This window comes from Microcebus murinus, chromosome 23 (assembly GCF_040939455.1).
Source record: "Microcebus murinus isolate Inina chromosome 23, M.murinus_Inina_mat1.0, whole genome shotgun sequence".
In the NCBI taxonomy this organism is placed as follows: domain Eukaryota; kingdom Metazoa; phylum Chordata; class Mammalia; order Primates; family Cheirogaleidae; genus Microcebus; species Microcebus murinus.
The window spans coordinates 15,801,575-15,825,450 of NC_134126.1; the positions used below are offsets into that span (position 1 = coordinate 15,801,575).

The 23,876-nt window shown below is 46.1% G+C and overlaps 1 protein-coding gene across 2 annotated transcripts; it reads right to left on the reverse strand.

The window, feature by feature from the left end:
• Nucleotides 1–6,434: 6,434 nt before the first annotated feature.
• LOC105854833 (major histocompatibility complex class I-related protein 1) lies at nucleotides 6,435–23,666 on the reverse strand. Of its 2 annotated transcripts, none has more exons than XM_075997041.1 (6): nucleotides 23,472–23,666; nucleotides 11,786–12,046; nucleotides 10,847–11,149; nucleotides 9,019–9,285; nucleotides 8,475–8,579; nucleotides 6,435–7,280 (listed from the first exon to the last, which is right to left on the reverse strand). In XM_075997041.1, exons 1-6 carry the CDS (start codon nucleotides 23,575–23,577, stop codon nucleotides 7,240–7,242), a joined length of 1,083 nt encoding a protein of 360 aa, XP_075853156.1. In that variant the 5' UTR covers nucleotides 23,578–23,666; the 3' UTR covers nucleotides 6,435–7,239. The 2 variants fall into 2 exon arrangements, with proteins under 2 accessions (XP_075853156.1, XP_012590875.2); XM_012735421.3 differs by having other exon boundaries at nucleotides 10,847–11,122; nucleotides 23,472–23,665.
• Between the last annotated feature and the right edge of the window lie 210 nt (nucleotides 23,667–23,876).

A 23,876-nucleotide genomic window follows, 5' to 3' on the forward strand; every position in this document is an offset into this window, starting at 1 on the left:
TGATCTCAATCTCAGTTGCAAAGGCCTTAGCTGGGTTGGAGCAGGTGCCTTTCGCCTTCACGTTCCTCCAAGAGCAATGACTAATGCAGCCTTTCAACAGCAAGGTGGAGGGCAGGTCACGTGCTCAGCTTCTGAGGGTTACATCTGCTTCGGCAACTTCCTGTTGTGTGTAACCCACAGACTGTATTTATAGCTGTTTCGTGAGTAATACTCAGAGTACATGTTTTTAGGTATTTCAAAGTACATGAGTGGTTGGATTTCAGCAGCTGATGGACTCCAAATGTTTTGCTTTTTCTTATTCCAGCCCTTCAGATTTCCCCAGAATTGTCACCTTAGAGCAGGTGTCTCCTCAGTGTGTTCCCGGAATTCTTTATTTATGCAACTGTCGTGTTGCTCAGAAGAAAACAGAGCTTTTACTCAGTTCAGGGAACCTTAGAATCTGTGCTGATATCTCGAAAGGGAGAAAGGCCAAGACTGCTCCGGCTGGGGTGGCATGTCTCACTTCTCCCTTGGTGTCACTTCCTTTCCATTCTGGTGTCTTCCCATTTCGTCCCACAGCCTCCTGTTCCCTGGATTTCTTTCCATCCATGGGAGAAACCATTCTCTCGGAAGCTGTTTCTCTCCTCGGTCGCTCCCACTCTCTGGCTCCTGCTTGCGTCTTCAGAGGTCTGGCTGCTGCCACCACACTTGCCTCAGACCCAGTGTCGCTGAGCCAGGCGCTGCGGCCAGCCCGGCCTCCAGCTGCCACTCGGAGCTCAGCTCCAGTGGACTCGGAGCCTTCTGGCCCCAAACATCCTCTCACACCCAGCCTGCCCAGGGCCACACGCAGAAGCGTCTGCTGGCTCAGCCAGCGCTGCATGGGCGGGAGGGGGGAGGAGAAAGCGACAGGACCCAGTCTCCCTAGAACCAGCATGTCTTCCTAGCTAAGGGCGTGGACAAGAATTGATGAAATTTGCATGTTAAGAACTTTCATTAACCAAATACCCCAATGGTGACAGAAAGGAAGATTCAGAGTATATTACCTAAAGCTCTGTTGGCCTTAAGAATAAAAAAATATATAGAAGGTATCAGATATTTGGGCCCCCAAGATAGCTGAGAACTCATTTCTCAGCACCTCTTCCCATAGCCTGCAAGAAAAACTTCTATAAGAACTTCTGAATTCCGTCCTTGTCTTTAATATACGTGTGCATGTGTGTGAGGGAGGATGTTATGAGATTGGGATCCCTCATCTCACAGACAAGGCAATGGCAAGGTAAAGTTTATTTAACAAAGAATGTTAATGCTGCTAAAACCTTGGAAGGATTCAGATAAGTCCTAGGATCACTCAGCCCGGGCACCTGGAGTGTTACTTGACCCTGACTGGGCTATTTCCCCTCTGTGACTTCAGCTGTAAGATGACACTGTTCTTTTTTCCAGTACACGAAGACTGGCTAATGAAAACACTGTACTGATTCATTCAAGAAGTATTTACTAAGTTGCTACTACATACAAGGCATCATGCAAACAGACTGTGTGTTATTACATAAAAATTTAAAAATAGATTGCCATAAATAAACACCATGATGGGATTATGTAAAACCTTTCAGGTAATTTTAACTGTGTGACTATACTACACGGGCTTCTAGTTCTACCATTTTGAATGAAATGGTAGAAACTTCTTATCTTCCACCATCATCCCTCCCTTCCAAATCAATTCATTCATTTTCGTGTACAGCCCATTTCTGTCTGTTTTCTAAAAGTACAACCATTAGAGCTGCCAGGTAAGGTTGGGCCCTACACAAGGACACCCCACTGCAGGGCAGACAGGGTCAAAATCCATTCTGTTCTGCTGGTCAAGCCATCTGACCTGGCCTGGGCCAGTGTCCAGCCAGAGGAAGGGCGCATTTTTCTAATTCGCTCAGATGTCTTATGTGGGTTAGCTGTGGCCCTGCTCCTGTCCTCGGTTGGTTCTGAAACTGAATAAATGGGCAGAGTTTAGGGTTGTGACTCAACACGGTTTACAACAAAGACACATGTAATGGCACGTGTGGGCTTCATCTTGCTGCGTGGTAAGCGCTGTATTTCGTGTCCTTTTCCCTCAGCCACACGGGCTGTGGGAAGCAGGAGGGAACCTGTTGGAGCAGGAGGCTCCAGTAAACCCTGGCTGTGTCCCCTCCAGCCAATTTGGGGCTTCCTCCTCGGCGGGGCCCCCACAATGTGAGTGTTCCCAGAAATCTCATATCCAGGAGACCCTGGGGTCCCGGGGTCTGGACTCATATGTCACCTACTGAAAGGCGTCATCGCGTCCCCTCCGGTACTGAGAACCAAGAGGGCAGCGCCAGACGCGCAGCTCTGGGAAGGCTGTGGGCAGACAGAGCCTTGGGCACCCCCCTCCCCCCCCCCCCCCCCCCCCCCGTCAGGGACAGCAGCTGGAGGCCAGGAGCGCTGGTCCTTGTCTGTGAGCCTTACACCTGGAAGAAAACTAAATGTTGTGATGTAAAGGAAGGACATCTGCCCCCTCCCCATAACCCCTGAACCATCCAGAACTCCACAGATGCGCTGGATTCAACTCCTTTGACAGAGTGAGCCAAGGTGAACGACTAGTCAGTCTCACCGTGGGTGAGTCCATTTAGTCGTCTTCGTTTGTGAACTGCTGCATGAGCCACTGGAGTGAGAGGAGCCTTGGTGGCCTTAGGGGGGCCTCCAGAGGTGGTTGGGTAGAGGTGTCACAGGGGTTGAATTGTGTTCCCCATAGTTCATGTTTAAGTCCTAGCCCCCAATACCTTAGAACATGACCTTATTTGGAAGTAGGCTTGTTGCAGATGTGGTTAGAGTTAAGGAGAGGTCATACTGAAGTAGGTGGGTCCCTAACCCAAAAAGCTGATGTCCTCATGAAAAAAGGAAATCTGCGCAGAGATATGCACACAGGGAGAAAACCAAATGAAGACTCGAGTTATGCAGCCACAATGCAGGGGACTGCCAGAAGATAGGAGGGAGGCCTGGAACAGATCCCTCCCTTGTGCTGTCAGAGGGAGCATGGCCTTGCCAACACCTTCATTTTGAACGTCTGGCCTCCAGAACTGGAAGACAATAGATTTCTGTTGTTCCAAGGCACCTGGGCCATGGTTGTGTTACAGCTGCCCTAGACAGCAAGGGGTGGAATGGGGAGATGACGACTGGGCTCAGCAGGTCTGGCAGACTCTATCTTCTCAACAATGGTTACAACATACCTCCCATCTACATGCTCTTCTTACAATGTAAGACAATCTTCTCATTGAGTGTGGGAGTCTATGTCTCTTCCACTTGAACTGAGCAGGATTTTGTGATTTCCTTGATCAATTAAAATATGGAAAAAGTTACAAAAGTGTCACTTCCAAGACTAGGTCATAGAAAATCTATGCACTTCTGCCTTGGTCTCTTGGGACACTCACTCTGAGGAAAGCTAGCTGCCATGTCAGCGGTTAGATTGCCCTGAGGCTGCCATGCTGTGAGGAAGCCAAAACTAACCCAAATAGATCACATGGAGAGTCGCTGAGACTACATGGAGAGAGATGCCTGGCCACCACCCCTGGCTGCTCCAGTCTTGCACCACATCTGCTGCAGCCATCACTTGCCTGAGAAGCCACTCCCTGAGAAGCCACAAGCCAGAACTGCCTATCCAAGCCCTACTCAAAGTCTTGACCCATAGAAATTATGAAAGGAAATTAAAAAAAAAAAAAAAGTGTTGTTGTTTTAAATCACTAGGCTTTGGAAATTGTTACATAGCCTATAAGGTTTGAGGCAACCAGATATTGGAGAAAGGAAGGCCAGAGTGAAATGGAAACACAGAGATGTTACAGAGAGATAAGTGCTAAAATGTGGCAATGTCCAAAGAAAGAGAGGCAGTTCGGGAAGGGCAGTGGAATCATTCTCTAAGAAGGGCAACACAGTCAAGTGGGAAACACCTGGGCTGGGAGGCAGGTGGCATGTGCTCCCTCCTAGCTCTGCTCTGCACAGCACATGGCTCCAGGCAACTCCCTCCCCTCCCTGGAGGACACTCTGTGAACTCATAAATTGTGTGGGAGAAAATAGCAAACTCCAGAAAGGGGAGCTAACAGGCAAGAATGTGTCCCCCTGCACCAATTCTGGGGTCACCAAGCACTCTCCTCACTGTGATTCAGTGGTTCTCATGTAGACCTTCCTGCTGGAAGACGCACTGACCAGCTGAGACAAATACCTGACCCACTTGGCAATTGTGTTTGTCACAGTGAACGAATACATTGGCACTCCACCTTATGTATCCATCTGATCACCCACGGGGACACCTGTTCTGCACATGCGAGGACAGTGACCCCAGACAGTGGTGGTCCAAATGAGGTGTGACTGCTCTGTGGGACACTGCCCGAAAATGATCAGCTGACCTCCCTCGTGGACAACTATTCCACATGGCCACAAGTACAAAAATCAATCTTCTCTCAGGCCAAAAATGGAAGAGGAAAAACCAAGTAGTTCCTCAGAAATAAGGGAAGGATCAGAACTGGGAAATAGTGGGAGCAAGAGGAGAGAGGCAAGGAAGGCCCCTGATGGGAGAGCTCAGGAACCCTTCGACCCAGGCTTCTGGCCCAGGAAAACCCTGCCTGACTTTCCCACATCTCTCCAAACTGCCTTCTCTCCCTCCCTGTCATGGCTGCCACTTAAACATACTATGTCTTGGTCTGAATGTGCTTAAAAAATAAAAATAAAACAGATAATAAATATAATGGAGTTTAAAAAAAAAAAAAGAAGAACAGAGTTGAACGATTTTCTCATCCAGTGTTCTAGATCTAAAATATTCAGTAAAGGTAATTCAAAGCCAAAAAAATAACTGTGGTACTAGCACGGTTCTTTGTTTTCAATGTTTAATTTATGGCATCAAATATTTCATAGGTTCTGATTACTGAGCATCTGTAATCAATAAACATGAATTAATGAAGCAATAACACATCCAAAATTATTAAGAAATAATATACTTTTGAACCACCTATAGTAAAATGAAGGTTGCAAAATTTCAGGTATTTTTAAAAATCACCATTATAAAATTATAATATATGTAATTGATAAAATTATATAAATTTTATATTATTAAATCTTTTTATATTATAAACTCCCCCAAGGAGAAACATAAATGCTACAAGTATGTAACAGAATGTTTTGTCATCCCATCCTAGTCCTTGCTCCCTCCTCTTCTTCATGCATTTGGGCATTTTATGTGTTAGGTGTAGGGCAAGCCCTGCGAGCACAAAGAGGCTTTGGCCATCCATGGCTGTGACAAGACTACTGTGGGATGGCAGTCTAGAGATGTTTACATAGATACATCACCTGCTGTCGGGCCACAGTTACTGTAAAAAAAGAGAGAGGAAAAAAGATACATCATCTGTACCTATGTAAACATGTGCCTTTTCACTTTAAGTGCCCACCCAAAAATATATCATATCCTAACTATTCTGATTATAAGAAGAAACCATTCCAGAAATAAACTTGCATATCTTTTCTTCACAGTGCAACACTCCTTAAAAGATGGTATGGAAATTGTCCGTGGCAACCCTAAAAACAAAATAAATATAATACAATTGTGGTGTTTTTTTTTGTTTTTTTTTTGAGACAGAGTCTCACTTTGTTGCCCAGGCTAGAGTGAGTGCTGTGGCATCAGCCTACCTCACAGCAACCTCAAACTCCTGGCTCAAGCAATCCTTCTGCCTCAGCCTCCCAAGTAGCTGGGACTACAGGCATGCGCCACCATGCCCGGCTAATTTTTTCTATATATATTAGTTGGCCAATTAATTTCTTTCTATTTATAGTAGAGACGGGGTCTCGCTCTTGCTCAGGCTGGTTTTGAACTCCTGAACTCGAGCAATCCGCCCGCCTCGGCCTCCCAGAGTGCTAGGATTACAGGCATGAGCCACCGCGCCCGGCCTACAATTGTGTTTAATGCAACTCAACAGGCACCAGAAAAGAGAGAAGGACAGTAGGAGTTTAATCCCTGGGTTTAGCTAGGGACAGTAGAGCAAGGAAGAAGCCCAACAGGTGCATTCTTAGAGGCCTGGGACACTGAGAGTGTCTTTATCTGTGACTGATGATTAAAGCCAAAGGGCAGATACCACAGTCAAGGTCAAGGGAGAGCAGAGGTCAAGCCTGAAGTGCAGGATGAAAGCCAGTTTTCAAAATTGGAAGTATCGGGCCTGGGGTGTACAGTCAAGCAGGGTCAGAGAAGTGGGACAGATGAGTGAGTGAGTGACACCCCTAGGAAAAGCAGCAAGACAGGTGCTGAATAAGGTGAGTGAGGACTCTTGGGGGCTGGGACAGTAAGGGACATCAATGGGATGTTAACCCTCTCAGTGGGGCGCCTAAGTATGAAGAATAAGCACATGGGGGAAGGTGAGTCATGCCCAGCTACAATAAGCCAGTACAGGAAAGGCAGAAATTAGAAGCAAAACCTCTTCTGAGACATAAACATACCATTATTTTTACATTAAAACATTGCAGCTGGGTCCAGGTCTCTGTAGTTTCACTGGAGGTGATAATATTGTCTGATAATTATTGTTCTTAATTTCCCACAAAAGACAGAAAGGCTGAGACCACCTTCATAGATCCCACCAGGCATATTTCCAAGATTCCAAGCTACCAGGCAGGGTTGCCACATAGAGCAGGGCAGGTTTTCTTTCTCTCAGGCCAGAAAATGTGTAAAAAAATCAAGTCATTCATAGGCCGTTGTAGAAACTTGCTGGCTACTCCCATGGGGTGGTCCAATCCTACCTATAGGCACCCATGAAATTCCAAGCTCTTGCACAATAAACATTCTCATGAAAGATGAATGAGAAAGGCTGTTTCATGAATATGATATATTGAAGTGCCCTTCACATTCAAGTGGAGGCTGGATGCTCAAGTCAAAGGCGTTGTAGAAGACATTCCTGCTCTAGATGAGAAGATTCCCTCCAGCTCTGAGAATCTCTAATCTATTCACAAGTCATCACTGACAAATGGGATGTAGGGAAGCGTGTGGCATGAGACAAGCTGTATTTAAAGCCACATGTGATAAAAGAGTCCATTAAAAAGCTGACAGTCTTTTTGGAGTCAAAGGACAAAGAAAATTTTGTGGCTCTGATCTTTCTGCCATAAATGCTCAATCCTGTATTCCCCATGTAGGTTGCGGGTGTGGTCAAGAACTTCGAGGACTGAGTCTCTGGGGGACAGAGGAGACCACGGTTCCTAGAGGAGAGAGTGCTGGAAAGGAGGGATCTACAGTCATCGATCTAGTGCAGGAAGGTAGATGACTCTCTTTTGCTCTGGAAGGAAAAGAGGTTTTTAGTCAGATACATGTATGTTTTCTCACAGCTCAAAAATAAAGTATGCAATGTTCAGCAAAATCTGAGAAGTAGGCATTGACAGTTTTAGCCTGCTTTGTCAAGATTTTCTTAGTACTTGACAAACTTTAACTCGAATTCACAAACTCCACAAGATAAAAAGCAGAAACTCACAGTCTGTATTATTCTGGAGAGAGATGTGTCATTGTGAAAAAGAAAAAAGATTTTTTTTTTCTTCATTAGCTATCATTTATTGGATTGGGATTAGTGCTGTACTTTATTTTCAATGAAAACATTAATGACCCACTAACTCTTTGGAGCTGAATTTCTAGTAAAGGGGTTGGTTTTACTTTGGTCGAATAACATGCTTTCGTATAGTATCACCTAAACTGGGGTTGAGGTCTATGAAGAAAAGCCAAGCTCCTGGCCCAGTCTACGTTCAAAGTCATGATCCAGGTTTCATCAATATTATATTTTGATCAACTTGAACAACTAGTGAAGACAGAGGCAGGAAATAACCTTACAAAGCTGGACTCCAAGCTCTATGACAAGAGAGATCATGTCTGCCTTGCTCATTCCTGTATCCCAGCAACAAGTAGAGTGCTTGGAACACAGCAGGTAATTAATACATATTTATGGAACAAATTTTTTCCCCAGAGTACCAAGAAGCTATATACCTCCTATTTCTCCTTCCCTTTTTCCCTACTCCAAATACCACTTTCCCAAGGTATCTACTCTTAAACATTCCATGTTTTGAAAAATGAATTTAGAAGGAAGAGGACTTTCATATGATTGGTATAGAAAAATGTTGACTGAAGTCTGGAAAAAAAGCGCAACATTCCCTCGGAAGTCAATAGTAATTAATAATAAAAATGTGGTTTGAAAAAAATAAATCAAGATCACTGTATTTTCTCTGATCCAACTTCTAGGGGGAAAGTTCACCTGGAGAGAAGTTGCTCTACTTTGTGGATGTCAGGTTATCACCTATGAAAACAGACCACTCTCCTTGTAAGCATTACCCATGCTGTGTGTCCCCTGTGTGGTGGCAGGGTTGTCCCAGGTCCTCCTGTGATCTTAACCTCCTGTGATCTAACCCATTTCTAAGTGAAGCTTGGAGTGGCAGGTGCAGAAAATTAAACTCTCAAGAGCCTCCTAGGATTCTTCCAGGTACCTCACCTCGGGGCCTTCTTCTCCAGGCTAGAAGACCAACGCCAGCCAGGACAATGGCGAGAACAATGGACCCAGAGACAGCTTTCATCACCAAAGGGATACTTTCCGATTCTGAAAGCAAACAAAGGAGGAAAAAATTCATAAGTACCCTTTTCCTTCTATGTCAACTCTCTGGGACTTTGTCCCTGAGATCATTAGGAAACCCAACACTATTTTTCTGACTGTTGCTTCTCACTCATCAATCTCATGGCTAATAAAATAGGTGCTTCTTTTCTCATGTTTAATTTAAAAATTTTTAAATTTGTAATATGGCAAATAGCAATAGATAAAACCCACAGAAACAAAAGCTCGTTGGGGGTCCTCAATAGTTTTGCAGAGTATAAAGAAATCCTAGGACCAAAGACTGTGAGAACCCCTGATTCACAAGAGCCATTCTAACGCATGCTGAGTGGCGTAGTGATCCGTGCTCCCCTCCTGGGCACGCAGCATGGCTTCCTGCTCACCTCTTTCCTCAGCCTCACTCCCCAGACAGCCACGACTCGGTCCTCACCTTGAATAACCATGTGGAGGCCACAGTGCTCCACATGACAGGAGTAAAAGTCACTGCTCTGAGGATCCAGCTCAATTGAAACCCACGTCTGATAAGTTCCATCCCCACTGGGAAGAATGTCTCCAGAATCCATTTCTTGGACAATTTCTTCTCCATTCTTCCTCCAGACCATGGAAATTTCCGGGGGATAAAAGCCATGAGCTTTGCAGAAGAGAGTTGTAATCCCTGGAAACATTTCTTTGCGATTTATTCTGACCAATGGGGGCTCTAGGAAGAAAAAAAAACAAAGTTAAATAGAAGTGTCTTGTGGACCGGGCATACAGCATTAGAACATGGCTTTCCCAATTAATTTGCTTCATTGCGGGAAACATCTAAAACCACGAATGACCAGAAGCCAGGTTCATTAACAACAAACTTATGCGTTATGTATTTCCTACGAGGGCAGCATGCTACATAATGAAGAATGTGGGGTGAGCTGTGCTCCATCCTCCAAGGAGGGGAAGCCATACAACTCTGAGTATTTGGAAAGTGTGCTGGGATTATTTACTGTTGACCTTTGAAATATCCTTAAATGTCAAAGAATACTGACCCGCAAGATGTGTAAGTGACTGTCCCTCATAAGTAAATTCAGCAAGAGATTAGAAGTTCTTGTACTCAATTCTGTATTTACTACAAATAAATAACACAGAAATCTCTGCTCAGCTTTGGCTCCAAATTGCCCTGTATACTCAGGCCACTTTGATGACTGTCATCAGACACAGACATATGTCATAGATCGTGTCATGGTTGTGCTCTCAAAGGGGCTACAGAAATTCATATCATAGAAGGGCTCCAGCAGTGACAACAAAGAATTATCCATTTGTGACCTTGCTTCCTCATGACTGCTCTGTTAATTTTCCATATGGTCCTGTCCTTAACATTTCCTGCTGAAATTGGGTCACGAAGCCACACAGAGACCGGAGGGCCTGCTTCCTGCTGATCTCTAAGACTCAACTTCTCACCTCCACCTTGTCATCTGCCATCCCAAAATGATGCAGGGAGGAGCCCTCAACTCAACAATATTGTCCTTGTCTTTTTGTGAAGGCATGAAATTTAGTAGTGGAAAATGGCTTTCCAACATTAAAACTAAAATATAAATGCCACCAGGAGAGACTGTGCTTTTTTGACAGTGCCTGTGAGAAACTGACTCTAGATCCTTCTTCTGACCAACGGGTTGAGGATCTGTTATGACACTCATGGTAGAGAGGAGGCTTGCGGGGGGAGCAGATGTATTCAGGTCAAACTTCCCACGCACATTGTGTCTAGGAGCTTTCCATAGCATGAAACAGACAACTCATTTTAAATAATAAGATCACACATAAAAAGTTCTGTATTAATTAAAAGTTGAACAATTGAATCATGTCTTTAAGGTATCAGAGGAGCTCTCTGCTGAAATGAATCTTATCATAAATCCTCTAGTGAAGCAAAGACCCTCTGTCTTCTTTGTAAGTCCAGATTTTCACTCCTGCTATGGCAAGAGCCCTTCATTACTAAACAAGTTGTGAGAATCGCTCCACCTCCCAAAGCACCTCCCAGTTGATTGTGGACAGGATATGGAAGGGTTTGCCTCACTGAAGCCCCCAAAAGGTGGAGCCCTTGGAGTAGCCCCACTCTGTCAAGACATTGCTAAAAAGTAACCAGAGAACGTTCTCACAGGGACTTAGAGATCACAGTAGTTCAACTAAAGACACGGACGTCAGGGTAGGGTGGATGTAACTTAGATGAGTGGAAGCTGTGTGCACAACCTGCAGTTCTGGGGGTGCGGGGCAGCCGTCTCCCTCCTCTGTACCTGTTCTTTGGAGGGTGGCATTGCCATACTCCAGGAATCTCTTTAGCCAGGCAACGCATTCTTCTTCCAGCCAATTCTTCTGATACTGTAACTCATGCCGATTGGCCTCCCACGCCTGCTTGGTGACGTGGGCCACGTTATCCACGGCTATCCAGGAGAGGGTGTCCTTGTTGAAGACTAGGAAATCCTGCCCGTCATACGCATACTGGAGGAATCCCGTGGCGCTTCCGTCCTCCAGCATCTCGCAGCCGATCATCCTCTGGTAGGTGTGAGGCCCTGGAACACACGCGAGCCGGGGAGGGTCTGCACAGGGACCGTGCGGGCTCTCAGGGCTGGAAGCATCCTCTGCCCTAACACGCAGGCCTGCCATGGCATCCTTGAGTCCCCAGGAGGGTCCCCTTATGGAAGCCCACCTGTCAGCAGGTACCTGTGGAGTATCTACCGCATCCCAAAGGAACATGATAATTCTCGCCTTGGGAGTTATCCCACCATGGGAATGATTAATTGATAAACTTTATGGCTATTCTGAGTGTGGTGGAGGAGGGAGAGGGGGCCAGGAGCCAGAAATATCCCTGGGAAAGTTAGTGTCATTATGCTAAGCAGCAGATCACTGAGCCTGGCCACCAGGAAGTGAGACACAGACCACAAGACCGGGCAGACTTAGGATGGGAAAGGAGCAGTTGCATGTCAGAGACTGAATGGGAGTGGGCTGGGCAGGGGTGGAGGGGGACAGAGGGCTCCGGGGGAGGAGACGGACCACTGGGAAGAGGCACAGGGCACATGGGAGACACTGAACTCGTCAACCGGGTTTCCCAGGATTTGCCAAAAGCCACAGCAAGTGCGTGTGAGTCAGCAGCTGCTCTGACGGGAGGTCAGCCCAGGGGCCTGTCTGCTGGGTGGGGGCTGGTGGGGACAGCATGCATGTCTGCCATGTCATACCTGAGTGGTTGTAGCGCCTCTGCAGGTTCCTCAGTTCCAGCAGGGACGCGTGCTGCCAGCCCCTCAGCAGCTGCGTGTACCTGTCCCAGTGATCGGGCGAGAGCTTCTCCGCCATCCACGGGGCCTTTGGCTCCTTCCGCCGAGTGACGCTGTCATACGTGGTGATAGGGTGAGAGTCCACATAGCCAACAGAAATAAACTCAGGTAGCCCCTGGCCAGGATCTGACACGCCCAGGCGGAAATATCTCAGAGAGTGAGTCCCTGGGAAGGAGGCAAAGAAGGGAGACCAGGGTCACAGAGGATCCTAGCCTTCCCCTGGCCACACACCCGTGCCTCCTGGCCCAGCTGCTATCTCCTATTACACAATTATAGAATCCCAGCAATTAGGGCCTAGAGGGGACTTCTTGAGCTGCAGCCCCGTGACTTGGAGACTTTTTTGCTCAGATTTGGAAATTTAGGATGAAATTTTACAAGGTGATTTCCTCTTTAATCAAAGCATAGAGCGCTGCTCTGGAGGGACCAGCCACTGGGCCCCTGGTGGGAGCTGTCCTTATGAGATTGAAAACCCTGATAACCCCAGCCCCTTATTCTACCAAGGAAGCTTCTGGGTGGAAAAATGAGGATGCCCACCCCACCCCTGTGTGTGCAGGCGTGGGCATACACACACACACACTCAAACACACACATACACACACACACACACACACACACACACACACACACACACACACACACCGGGTCAGTCAGAGCAAGAACCCTCGCAAGGACTCTGGCCTCCTGAGAAAACTTTCTAAACACACAATGCTTTTCCTGTTACACCAAGCCACCGCTGTTAACCATTTTCTCATTCTTTTTCTACTTTTTCTAATGGCTAAATATCGCTCTAAGGATAGCAATGATCAGTAAGGTTAAAAGTAAACTAAAATGAAACACAACTGTGTCGCCCTCTCCGCCACTCTCACACTGAACTCTGAGCTTGTGCAGGAAGCTCAGGGTCTGGTGGAGGCAGGCAAAGTGGTTTCAAAGCAGCATGATGGATGCTGTGATGGGATCTTGCTGGAAGGGGCCTTCGGGATGATGTCTAGGGGACATCTCAGGGACAGGAAGGAGGTGAACAGGCTCAGGGGCTAGGAAGGGACATGGGGGTAGGGGAGGGGGAGCAGGGTGGAGCATGCCTAGTAACCAGATGACCTAGGACAGCCGGAGCACAATGTCACAGAAAGGACAAGGAGAGGTAATCCCAAAGAGGCAGGAAGAGCCCAGGTTGAGGAGGCCACAGCCCCCATGCCATGCCAAAGAGCTGGCAGACAGAAGTCACGCAGCAACGACAGTGTTCTTCCCCTACTCTCCCCACTGCTGTCTGGAAACACCTATGTCTGAGCCTTTTGTCTTGTTAGCTCCTGCCATTTCTGACCCATCTAAATCCTTCCCAGTCATCAAAACCCATCTTCAAAAACACTCCCAGGACCAGCCTTGACATCTGCATAGCTGAGTCAAGATGACAAATGAAGCCTCACATACCAGCGATACAGATTTTTAAAAGGAATAAATCAAGCTAACAAACTGTTAAATACGGTCTATCCTCCTACCTTGAGAAATGGCTTCCATGTGACCTTGAAGGGCAAGCTCAAATTGGATATCTCAGACTTTGTGAAGTTCTGGATAGAGAAAGCTGGCCTCCACCCTCCAGCCCCAGCCAGAGACCTGCCTCCTCCTCTTCCCACTCTGGGATCCATCCTGCCCTGCCAAGGGACTTGTGCCCATATTTAAATACCCCTGCTTTCTCATTCAAGCTCCAGCCACCAGCACTGCCTCTTGGCCACCCCTCAGGCCCAGCGGGTCCCTCACAAGCAGCATAGTCTACTCTTAGGAGGATGGACCCAAGGAAGAGCTTGCTGTGTAGACCTCAGCAGCCCTGGGTCATCTGGGCAGGGGACTCCAGGTTCCCGGGTCTCTGGAGTACAATCTAGAGTGGAGGGGCACAGACACAGGGTGCCATCTCCCTTGGTGGATTGTAGAGTGCCAGAGTGGGGGTCTCAGTGTGGGACCACTTCTGGGGCTTCTCTTGCCTCTAAGAGCTATACTAGATACCACTTGCCCAAAGTCTTTCCAGACTGCCTAACCCAAGGCTGCTGTCTCCTTTAGGAACTCCCCTAGCACTCGGATCTTCTGATGCAGCCCTTGTCACTGTGGAGAACCTTGCACAGGTGTCAGGCTCCTATTCCCCATGCTGAATACCACTTCATCATGTTCATTCCTTCTTCTTCATTTATAGAGTTTGGGTGGGTGGGGAGGGGAAATCAGCTCACAAAATTAGCTTCTGTGCAAGCAAGTTTGTATAGACTTTTTCTTTTCTCCAAAACTGCTTATGAAAAAATTCATAATGTGCTGATTGTCTTTGACAACTGACTACCCCAAGGCCACAGGGTACCCTTACCTGAACTATTAGGGGACACAGGATACCCTGAGACTGAACCAGTCTTCCTGGGCTCCCTCTGGCTGATCGTGCCAGTTCTGTAGAGCCAGTGTAAGGACATCTCTCTCCCTGCTCCTGGAGTTCCAAGTGGGTGCCCCTGCCTGCTCCTGGCAGGGTTTAGCCTGCATGTCAGCTGCAGTGCTGGCAAGACGTAGGCTGGTCTCCTGCAGGCCTGGGCAGCACAAGGCCCCAGTGCCCCTGTGTTGCTCTGACCTTGCACTTCCCCCTTTCCCTTCCTGTGGTGGGCGGGGCTGGGGTGGGAGGCAGCACAGCGGAAGCTCTGAGGGTGTCATAGATTCTGCCTTCATAAAAGTGTTGGTTCTTATGAAAACAAGAGCCAGAGGTTGAAGCAGAAGCAAGAATTCTATCATACAACCAAACAGCTACCAAATTCTGCCTTCCATTCTGATTCTCTTTGCTTACCTTCTGCCTCCTTCTCAATCTTGAGGCACTTATGAACTGGGACTTAGCTTTTGTCCTGTGTATTTCTGCAAGGCCTAGCACAGGGAGCTTGGCCCATGGTAGGAGCTTGGAAAATATGTGGTGAATTGAGTTGTTGAGGAAACACTTTATTTCTCTGCTTTAGAAATATGCTGAAATGATTATGAATCTATTTAACCTAGAACTTATACTTTAAAAATATTTCTCAGTAAAGGGGAGGGGGTGAATGCGGAGCAGAGCTGAAATCTAATCTGCATACGATCTGGAATCTGCAGAAGGTGTATATGCTTGAATCTGCAACCGGCTTTGAAATAATCCTATTTTCCCACAACTGGAAAGGTTTTCTGGCTACTCTGAAGACATGCAACTGTTTAAAGAAGTAGGCAAAAGGAGGAACAAGTTACAAATTTAGTTCTCATACTTTCTCAATATTCATTTGTAGATTCAACCTCTTCTGTGCCAGCCACTCTTCTAGGCCCTGAGTGCACACCAAACAAAACAGATAAAATTGCCTGCCCTAGGTTGGGCACAGTGGCTCACACCTGCAGCCCCAGCTATGAGGGAAGCTGAGGTGGGAGGATTACTTGGGCCCAGGAGTTTAAGGGTGCAGTGAGCTATGATCCGGCCACTGCACTCCAGCTTGGGTGACAGAGCAATGAAGAAAAAAAAGTCTGGCTTCCTGGAGACTACATTTTAGTGGGAGAAAGGGAGGCAGACAGGCAATGCAAAATAAACAAAGTATATATGTTTCTAAGTGCAGTGGAAAAAAACTAAAGCTCCAAAGAGGAATAGGTAACAAAAGTTTAAACAAGAAGGCCTGTTAGGGAAGACTTCCCAAAAAGGTGACTTCTGAGCAAGTGCCGGCAGGGAGAGAGGAGGGCCGGCAGACTGGGCAAGAGCGATCACGCAAAGGCCCTGGGGAAAGAACTGTGCCTGGCACGTTCCAGGAGCAGCAAGAAGGCCTATGGCTGGAGCTGAGTGAGTGAAGGGGAGAGAAAGAGGCAGAAAACACTTCCACAGTTATTCTTAGGGAAAAAACTCACAGAAAGCAGATTCCAGACAAAAAATGGGGAAAGGAGAAAAAAGAAGGAAGAAAAGTGAAGCTGTGTTATCAAGCTAAGTTGGATTGGTGTAGACTTCCCATGCAATCTGGGCTTTTGTTTTGTTTTGTTTTATGACCTCTGGGGTCTACATTCCTAGTAGATGCCAATAAGCAAAAAATAAAAAAGTATTAACAACTTGGGGCATTATTGCCCAATGGGAGGATTTATTCTAAGTGAGTATCACCAACATCATCTTCAAACATAATAGTTACAATTCATGTAATTTGGCTTTCTTATAAAAAATTTGCATTATCCAGAGTTAAAAGAGGGAGATAGAGGGAAATATGGTCTGTTGACAATACTGGCCAAGTACAGTATAGTGTCCTTTTTCTGTCTCAATCTCAGTCTAACTCCTGGCATGGGAAGTTTTTCTCCACCAACCAGCCAGCCATGACTTCAAAGACTGCTGGGCCCCTAGGCTGGGTTCTCTCTGCTGGTCACCTGCCTGTGTGCCCCTCGTACAGCCAGAGTGGCTCTGCTCAATGACACCACAGCCTCCTGCTGTTTGTCTGCCATGGTTACCTGTTTGTCTGCCGTTACCCAGCTGGTGCTTCTGCAGGTACAAGGCAAGCTTGCTCCTTAGCTGGGCTTCCAAAATATCATCTCAGCAGCAACAGAAAGTCGGTTGACACTTAAGTTAGTAACTCACAAGATGGGGACAAGTTCATGGTACCTTTTCTTCTCATAGTATGTTAAACCTTGTGATCATTTATATTCTACCAGAATATGTTGTCCAGGTGATCAGATTTCTACTATAACTATTAAGGTTGAATCATTTGAAACAACCAATTTTGAAGTGCAAAAATGGCAATTTCATACCCTTCGATCTAATTTTCTGGTTCTCTCTTCTTGCTCTAATAACTATGAAATGAGGTTTCTTTCTCCTTTTCCATGAACAGATGATCAGCATTTATTCACTATTGACCTGAAATCTACACTTTAGAAATTGATCTTCTGTTCAGGCCAGCCAAGTTCTCAAGGGGCATTTGCTGCCCCGCCCCATCAGCTTCTGATAGACATTGCTGGAAACCTGAATGGCACAGCCAAACCACTCTCACACAGGTGCAGTGGCCACTTTATAGTCCTGTAACCTGTAAACTAACCAGTTGGGCCATTTTTTATAAAAGGCTGTGAAAATCACTGGATTATGACATAATTATTAAAGTATTTTCAGGCATTCATCCATGGGGTCATTTTTAATTGATTTAGTATCTACTATGCATAAGGAATTATGAGGCGATGTTAGGAAGAGAAGAAGAAATCAGATGCCAGTTCTTACCTCCAGGAACTTATGGTATAATCAGGGAACGAAAGCACGTAGCATGAATAAATGCAATGCAATAACACACAGCAACAGCAGCGAGCGCCACAGAGGAGGTACCATGGAACGTGCCAGCAGCTCAGAGAAGAAAGACCCCATTCTCCCACGAAGGGGTCCACGGGGAAAATGCCTCAAAGAGAAGGTGGCAGAGCAGTTGGACCTTAAGTGGCACAAACAGCAGCAGCATCTTCATCATGCATTTATTCATGGAGCACACACCATGTGTTAGGTACCATTTTAGCCCCTTGATAATCATGGGTTTCATTTATTCCACACAAAAGCTTTTTGAGGTAGGTCTTAGAATTCCACGCCACAGATAGAAAACAGGTGCAGACAGAGTAAGATCATCCTTAGAATCTGTAAGTGGAGGAACCAGGAATCCCACTCCAGTTTCTCAGATGGAAAGCCCTCTTCCTCCGACCACCCGACCCTCCCTCCCCAGCATAGGGTCACTTCCCCAGCCCAGGCTGTTTCTGCTTCTAGCCCCTGGATCATCACTGCTCTCTCCCGCCCCCTTGTGTCAAGGGTGACTCACTGTCTCCAATTTCCCGGTCCCTGGGGCCCCAGGCTCCGGATCTTCCGACAGGTGGCAGTGGGTCCTGATTGGACAACCAGGTCAACTGAGTTCCGATTATTTCTTGGCCTTCCCAAGCAGCCCAATGCCGTCATGGGGTCAAAATGGTTATGATTCCTGGGAACTACTCTTTGGAATTTCAGGCATCGTGGGAATGAGAGGGAGAAGTGGATGGCGATATTTTTAGTTAAGAGGACCTCTGGACATTTCTCAAACCGTGCAGTGGATATGGACTCACAGTTCTTTCTCCATGCAGAAAGAACAACTCATCTAACTACAGGAACTTACAGAGAGCCTAAAAGGGCTGAATGTGACAGTTTGATTTCTTAGCTACTCTCTTGAGGTTACCCTTTTGAATGTTAGCATTGTCTCGTTTTTTATAGGTTTTATTTTATTTTATTTTTTACACAATGTCGTACTCTGTTATCCAAGCTGGAGAGCAGTGGTGTGATCATAGCTCATGCAGCCTCGAACTCCTGGATTCAAGTGATCCTCCTGCCTCAGCCTCCCAAGTGACTGAGACTGCAGATGGGTGCCACCACGCCTGGCTATTTTTTAAATATTTTGTAGAGACAGGGTCTTACTTTGTTGCACAGGCTGATCTTAAACCCCTAGCCTCAAGCAATCTTCCTGCCTTGGCCTTGCAAAGTGCTGAGATTACAGGCATGAGCCACTGTGCCTGGCTTAGGTTTTATTCTTTTCTGAATTTCCAACAAGCACAGTCCTAGCTGCTAGGGATACAGCAATGAACACATCAAAGTCCCTACACTCTAAGCTAATTTCTAGAAGGGGGATTGGCAATAAATAAATATATAATACAGGGTCCGGTGGTATACAGGCTATGAAGAAAATTAAAGCAGAGAAAGGAGACAGCATGTGGAGAAGGCTGATCTTTTAGGTAGAAGGACCAGAAAAGACCTTTCTGAGCACGTGGCATTTGAGCAGGGATGTGAATGCAGTAAATAAGTGAGCCATGACAAAAGAACCTTCCAGACAGAACAGCAAGCCCAAATCTTTAAGGAGAGTTTGTTTGAGAAACAGTGAGGAGACCCAGGTATGGCCATGTAGAGTTTTGGAGAATGAATGAATGAGCTCTTGTGGTTTTTTCCCTCAGTACTCTGTAGGCTATGATGACTATATGTCTCATATTTCCCAGAAGATTCTCAATATTATAAACTTATTCTTTTTAAATGATTCATTGAAATTGTAACAAAATCTGATTTGATATATATATACTCTTTTTTTTTTTTTTCAGACAGAGTCTCACTTTGTTGCCCAGGCTACAGTGAGTGCCATGGTGTCAGCTTAGCTCACAGCAACCTCAAACTCCTGGGCGCAAGCAATCCTTCTGCCTCAGCCTCCTGAGTAGCTGGGACTACAGGCATATGCCCCCATGCCCGGCTAAGTTTTTCTATACATATTAGTTGGCCAATTAATTTCTTTCTATTTATAGTAGAGACAGGATCTCGCTCTTGCTCAGGTTGGTTTCGAACTCCTGAGCTTAAACGATCCACCCCCCTCGGCCTCCCAGAGAGCTGGGATTACAGGTGTGAGCCACTGCACCCAGCCTATATACACTCTTAAAATATTTTTCCTAATAAATATAGATTTGCACATCAGAAAGAATGTCCTTTGTCATCTGTCTCAATTTGAGTTTCTTAAAATAAGTGTGTAAAAGTTTGATCTTTGACTTCAGCTCCCTCTCTCCAGTTCTTGGCAATCCTGTGGTGTAAGAGGATTGAGGTCAAGTGAAAATAGACAGATATTTCAACTAGCCAAAAGAAAAATCTACAAATTAGTTGAATTCCCCAAATTTAGATAGATTCAATGTCAACCAAAAAGAGGACTTTAGGGGAGTGAAACATTGTCTTGGAGAAAATTCTATTGCATGTACCTTGGCAACAGCTCCATAGAAACAGACTGAAGTCTCATAAAGTCTATAGCTGTGGACCACTGCCGGTCTGTGGCCTGTTGGGGGCTGGGCCCCGTGGTGGAAGGTGGGCAGGCAGGTGGGAGAGGCAGGCTTCATCTGTGTTTGTTCCCCATCACTCGCAGGACCATGTGGGCTCCACCTCCTGTCTGATCAGTGGAGGCATTGGATTCCCATAGGAGGAGAACCCTACTGAGGGATCTAGGTTAGAGAGTCTGGTACCTGAGGATCTGGGATGGAGCTACGTCAGTGGTGCTGGCATTGGGGAACGGCTGCAAGTGCAGATTGTGATTGGCAGATAGGTTCGACTGCACAATGAATGTGGTACGCTTGGGTCATCCTGGGACTCTAACATCCTCCCATCATCACTACCCACCCCTCCACCCCCGTGCCTGTCCATGGAAGGATTATCTTCCATGAAGCTTGTCCCTGGTGCCAAAAAGGTTGGGGACCGCTGGTCTATAGCAAATGCCCATATTTTCTCATGTTAACTCTTTGAACTCAAGGTCAATTCTAAGCAGATAATCTGCAAGTCTGTCTTTTAACACTAGCCCATTTGGCAGCTTGGGGAGCCTATCCATCATCAGTCCTTGTCTGTGAAGGACTCTACCATTCATGAAGTATACTGATACAGCAGATTGGTACATCCATAAAATTATGAGTAATATCAAGAGACTGACCTTGGTTACGTCAAGATGAAACACACAAACCACACATAGCTATGCAAGAAAAATCTCATGCAAGCCCCCAGCCTGATTACACCCAACCATATCACCAGTTCATAGTTTCACACAGGCTGAAATGAAGAACAGGAGAGTTGTAGAAGCATAAAACACTTTTCGAATATGAATTCTGCCACTACACTAAACCACAGTTTCAAATTTTCAGTTACTTATTGCTGCCCATTCTCTCTATGGCTCATAGTCAAGTAACTGCAATTTCTTAGGGCCATTATCTTTGAACATAAATTCACTCAGGAAACATTTATTAAGTACCTATTGGGCACTAGGTAGTGGCAGACAAATAAGAGAAAAATGAGGATATTTCTCCCTGCCTTTAAGGATAACCTCAAAGGGAATATTTGTGTAAACAGAAAATTATAGACCTGTGAACAGGAGCTATGGGAGCACAAAGGAAAAGCAGTCAACTGCAGGCCATGGAGTTGATGAGAACAACACATTAGAACTGACATAGGATTTATTTTGACATTTCCTGGAGTTGTGACCCCAAACACTCTGTCTTCTCCATGTGTTCCCCTAGCTATCAGTGGTATAGAAGCCCCTATTTAGAGCTAGCACTAGGCACAAATATCTAGTAGACAAAGTCTTTTTGCATAACCTCATGTACTTTCCCAATTGATGTCTCTCAAAGCTCAGGAATGTTCAGTGAGGGTCCTGGTAAGAAATAGCCTTCACCCCCTTAAGGAAGGGACTCTTTACAGAGGTCGGGTCAAGGTTAACAAACAAGCAAGGATGAAGGGCACCCAGAGCTAGCAACTACAGGAAGCCATTATCACCCTGGGGTTGAAGAGACAAGAATTAGCAAGGAGTATTACTGATGTCCCTTTGGAGCTAGAACCATGAAGAAGGGTTGTTCAGGAAAGACCTTATCACAGAGGCACACAGCTGCTGCCTGAGACATTACCTAGAGAGGGGAAGGAGCAAGAAAGACAGATCTCGGACTCTCTTTCCTCCCTGCTCTCCTGTCCTTTCAGTGTCTCCCATTGGGTGAACCCAAACAGAAGGCCTGCAAGAGAGCCTGGGTGATGTGGTCTAGCGGTCAGCCTCCAGGACACAAAGCAGGACAGAGAAAGATGGAGTCTAAGGAGTCAAAAGGAGAATGACCAGCACAAAGTGACCTTCCCTACCCTTTGTAACTTACTTGTTTTATTTCTCATTCCACCAATATCAAAGTGTTCACATCCAGAGGCAAAGTGATATTGTGGATACTGTGGAAAAGCCCTGGACTGAGGTCCAGAAGACCACGATCTACTTCAGACTGCTCGTTATGTGAGTGTCATCAATCTCTCTAGACTAGAGAAAAATCTAGCCTTCGCCTCTAGGTGGGATATTTTCTTAGCCTATCACAAAGGGTTAGTGAGATTGCCACTTGGGATAACATGTTTAAGGAATATTGTTTCATATTATTGGAGAGTTCTTTGAGGATTACACACAGATAACATATAAGCCTTTTAACTTCTAGAAATATCACCCTTTACCTCCCTCCTCCCTTCCTCTTTCATCTTCTGCTCTTATCCTCACCCCCAATCTTTTCCACTTCTGACTTAAATGATGAGACTTTCTGGATTAATTTTTTTTTTTTTTTTTGAGACAGACTCTCACTCTGTTGCCCAGACTAGAGTGCCGTGGTGTCAGCCTAGCTCACAGCAACCTCAAACTCCTGGGCTCAAACAATCCTCCTGCCTCAGCCTCCCGAGTAGCTGGGACTACAGGCATGCGTCACCATGCCTGGCTAATTTTTTTTTCTATATATTTTTAGTTGACCAATTAATTACTTCCTACTTTTAGTAGAAAAGGGGTCTCACTCTTGCTCAGGCTGGTTTCAAACTCCTGACCTCGAAGGATCCTCCTGCCTCGGCCTCCCAGAGTGCTAGGATTACAGGCATGAGCCACTGCGCCCAGCCTCTGGATTAAATTTTCACAGAAGCAGAGACTATGTCTGTCTTGTTCGCTGTCATATCCCCCAAAGTACCCAGCACGTCATAGGTCATCGGTCAATATTTGTAGAATGAATACACGAGCGATTTGAAACAGTATCTTCCTGTTGTGTTCACCAGTCACCACTTGTGGTGGTGGCCGTGTCTGAGTTCTGGGTATTGCTGCCAACTCCTAGGAGTGCCAGCCTTCCGCTGCCTAGGGAAGAGAAGCCTGGTGCTTCCAGCCCATAGGCCTTCTCGCATACTTAAAGCAACAGAACGTGTCCACATGGGCTCTGAAACTGTGAAAAACTCTTCCTTCATTCCTAGTGCTCTGGGAGGCCGAGGTGGGAGGATTGCTCAAGGTCAGGAGTTAAAGGCCAGCCTGAGCAAAACAGACCCCATTTCTACCAAAAATAGAAAAAAAAACTAGCCAGGCATGGTGGCGCATGCCTGTAGTCCCAGCTACTGGGGAGGCTGGGTCAGGAGGATTGCTTGAGCCCAGGAGTGTGAGGTTTCAGACAGTGCACTCTGCCCCAGGCAACTGAGTGAGACCCTGTCTTAAAAAAAAACAAAAAACCAAAAACCTTTTCCTTCAACTCAATTAATATTTCTTACTGCCAGTAAACAAGCCCATAGCCATGGTTTCATCTTTCTTGGATCTTTTGTTACAGGTAGGGCTTGTGGTGAGGAGGAAACGCATAAACAAACCTGAACAATGGATCCGCCCCACTGCTCAATGCCACTGAAACTCTGCCGACATCCTCAGGAGACTGGCTACATAACCATTTATTTTTAGGTTCTTTCTTTTTTTTTTTTTTTTTTGAAGTCTCCTCCACAACATCCAGAGACTTGCTAAGTTAGAAAAAAAGAGAAACAAAAGTGAAAGAAAGGACATGAGCAGAAAATAAGGAAGGCAACGCTTGGATGGAAAGTGAGGAGTCATGGGGCGTCTTTCCAGAATGGCTCCCACCCCCTCAGAAGGTGGATGACATCGAAATGCCACAAACATGAACTGGAAAGGTAGTCCAGGTTGTCCATTACTCCTGAAGTCCTGAGTGTAAGACATACACTTTTCTGCCCGGGACTTCTACATTTTACACCACACATTTTAGGACAAAAAGCTGTTCCTCCTAAGCTGCCTCAGCTTTGGAGTTAGAAGCCAAGAGAACTTGGGATACTCACGGGCATCGCTGTGCTTCACCGTTAATGCAGTGATGACAGGGAGCAGGAGCACCGTCATCCCCACTAAAGTCGTCCTCTTTCTGGATTCTTTAAACTGGATGGGCATCCAGAAACTAGCAGCTATGAGAAGCTACTAACAGTTCCCTGTTGATCTTTTTGAGAACCTATTGGGTAATGTAACTATAGAGCGACACACACGGCCCTCTCCCAATAAGAACAGTGAAAACTGTGTAGTGTCATCAGTTGCTAGGTAGAATAGAGAGAGACAAAATGAAAGCCCTTTCCACGGTCCCTTTTAACCCTCTGTTGGTTTCAGACACTGCTTGTTCCTTTCAGTGTGCCTGTATTCACTCTGTTCCCAACTTTTAAATATTCCTGGAGAGCACTTATGTGCAAGGCACAGGG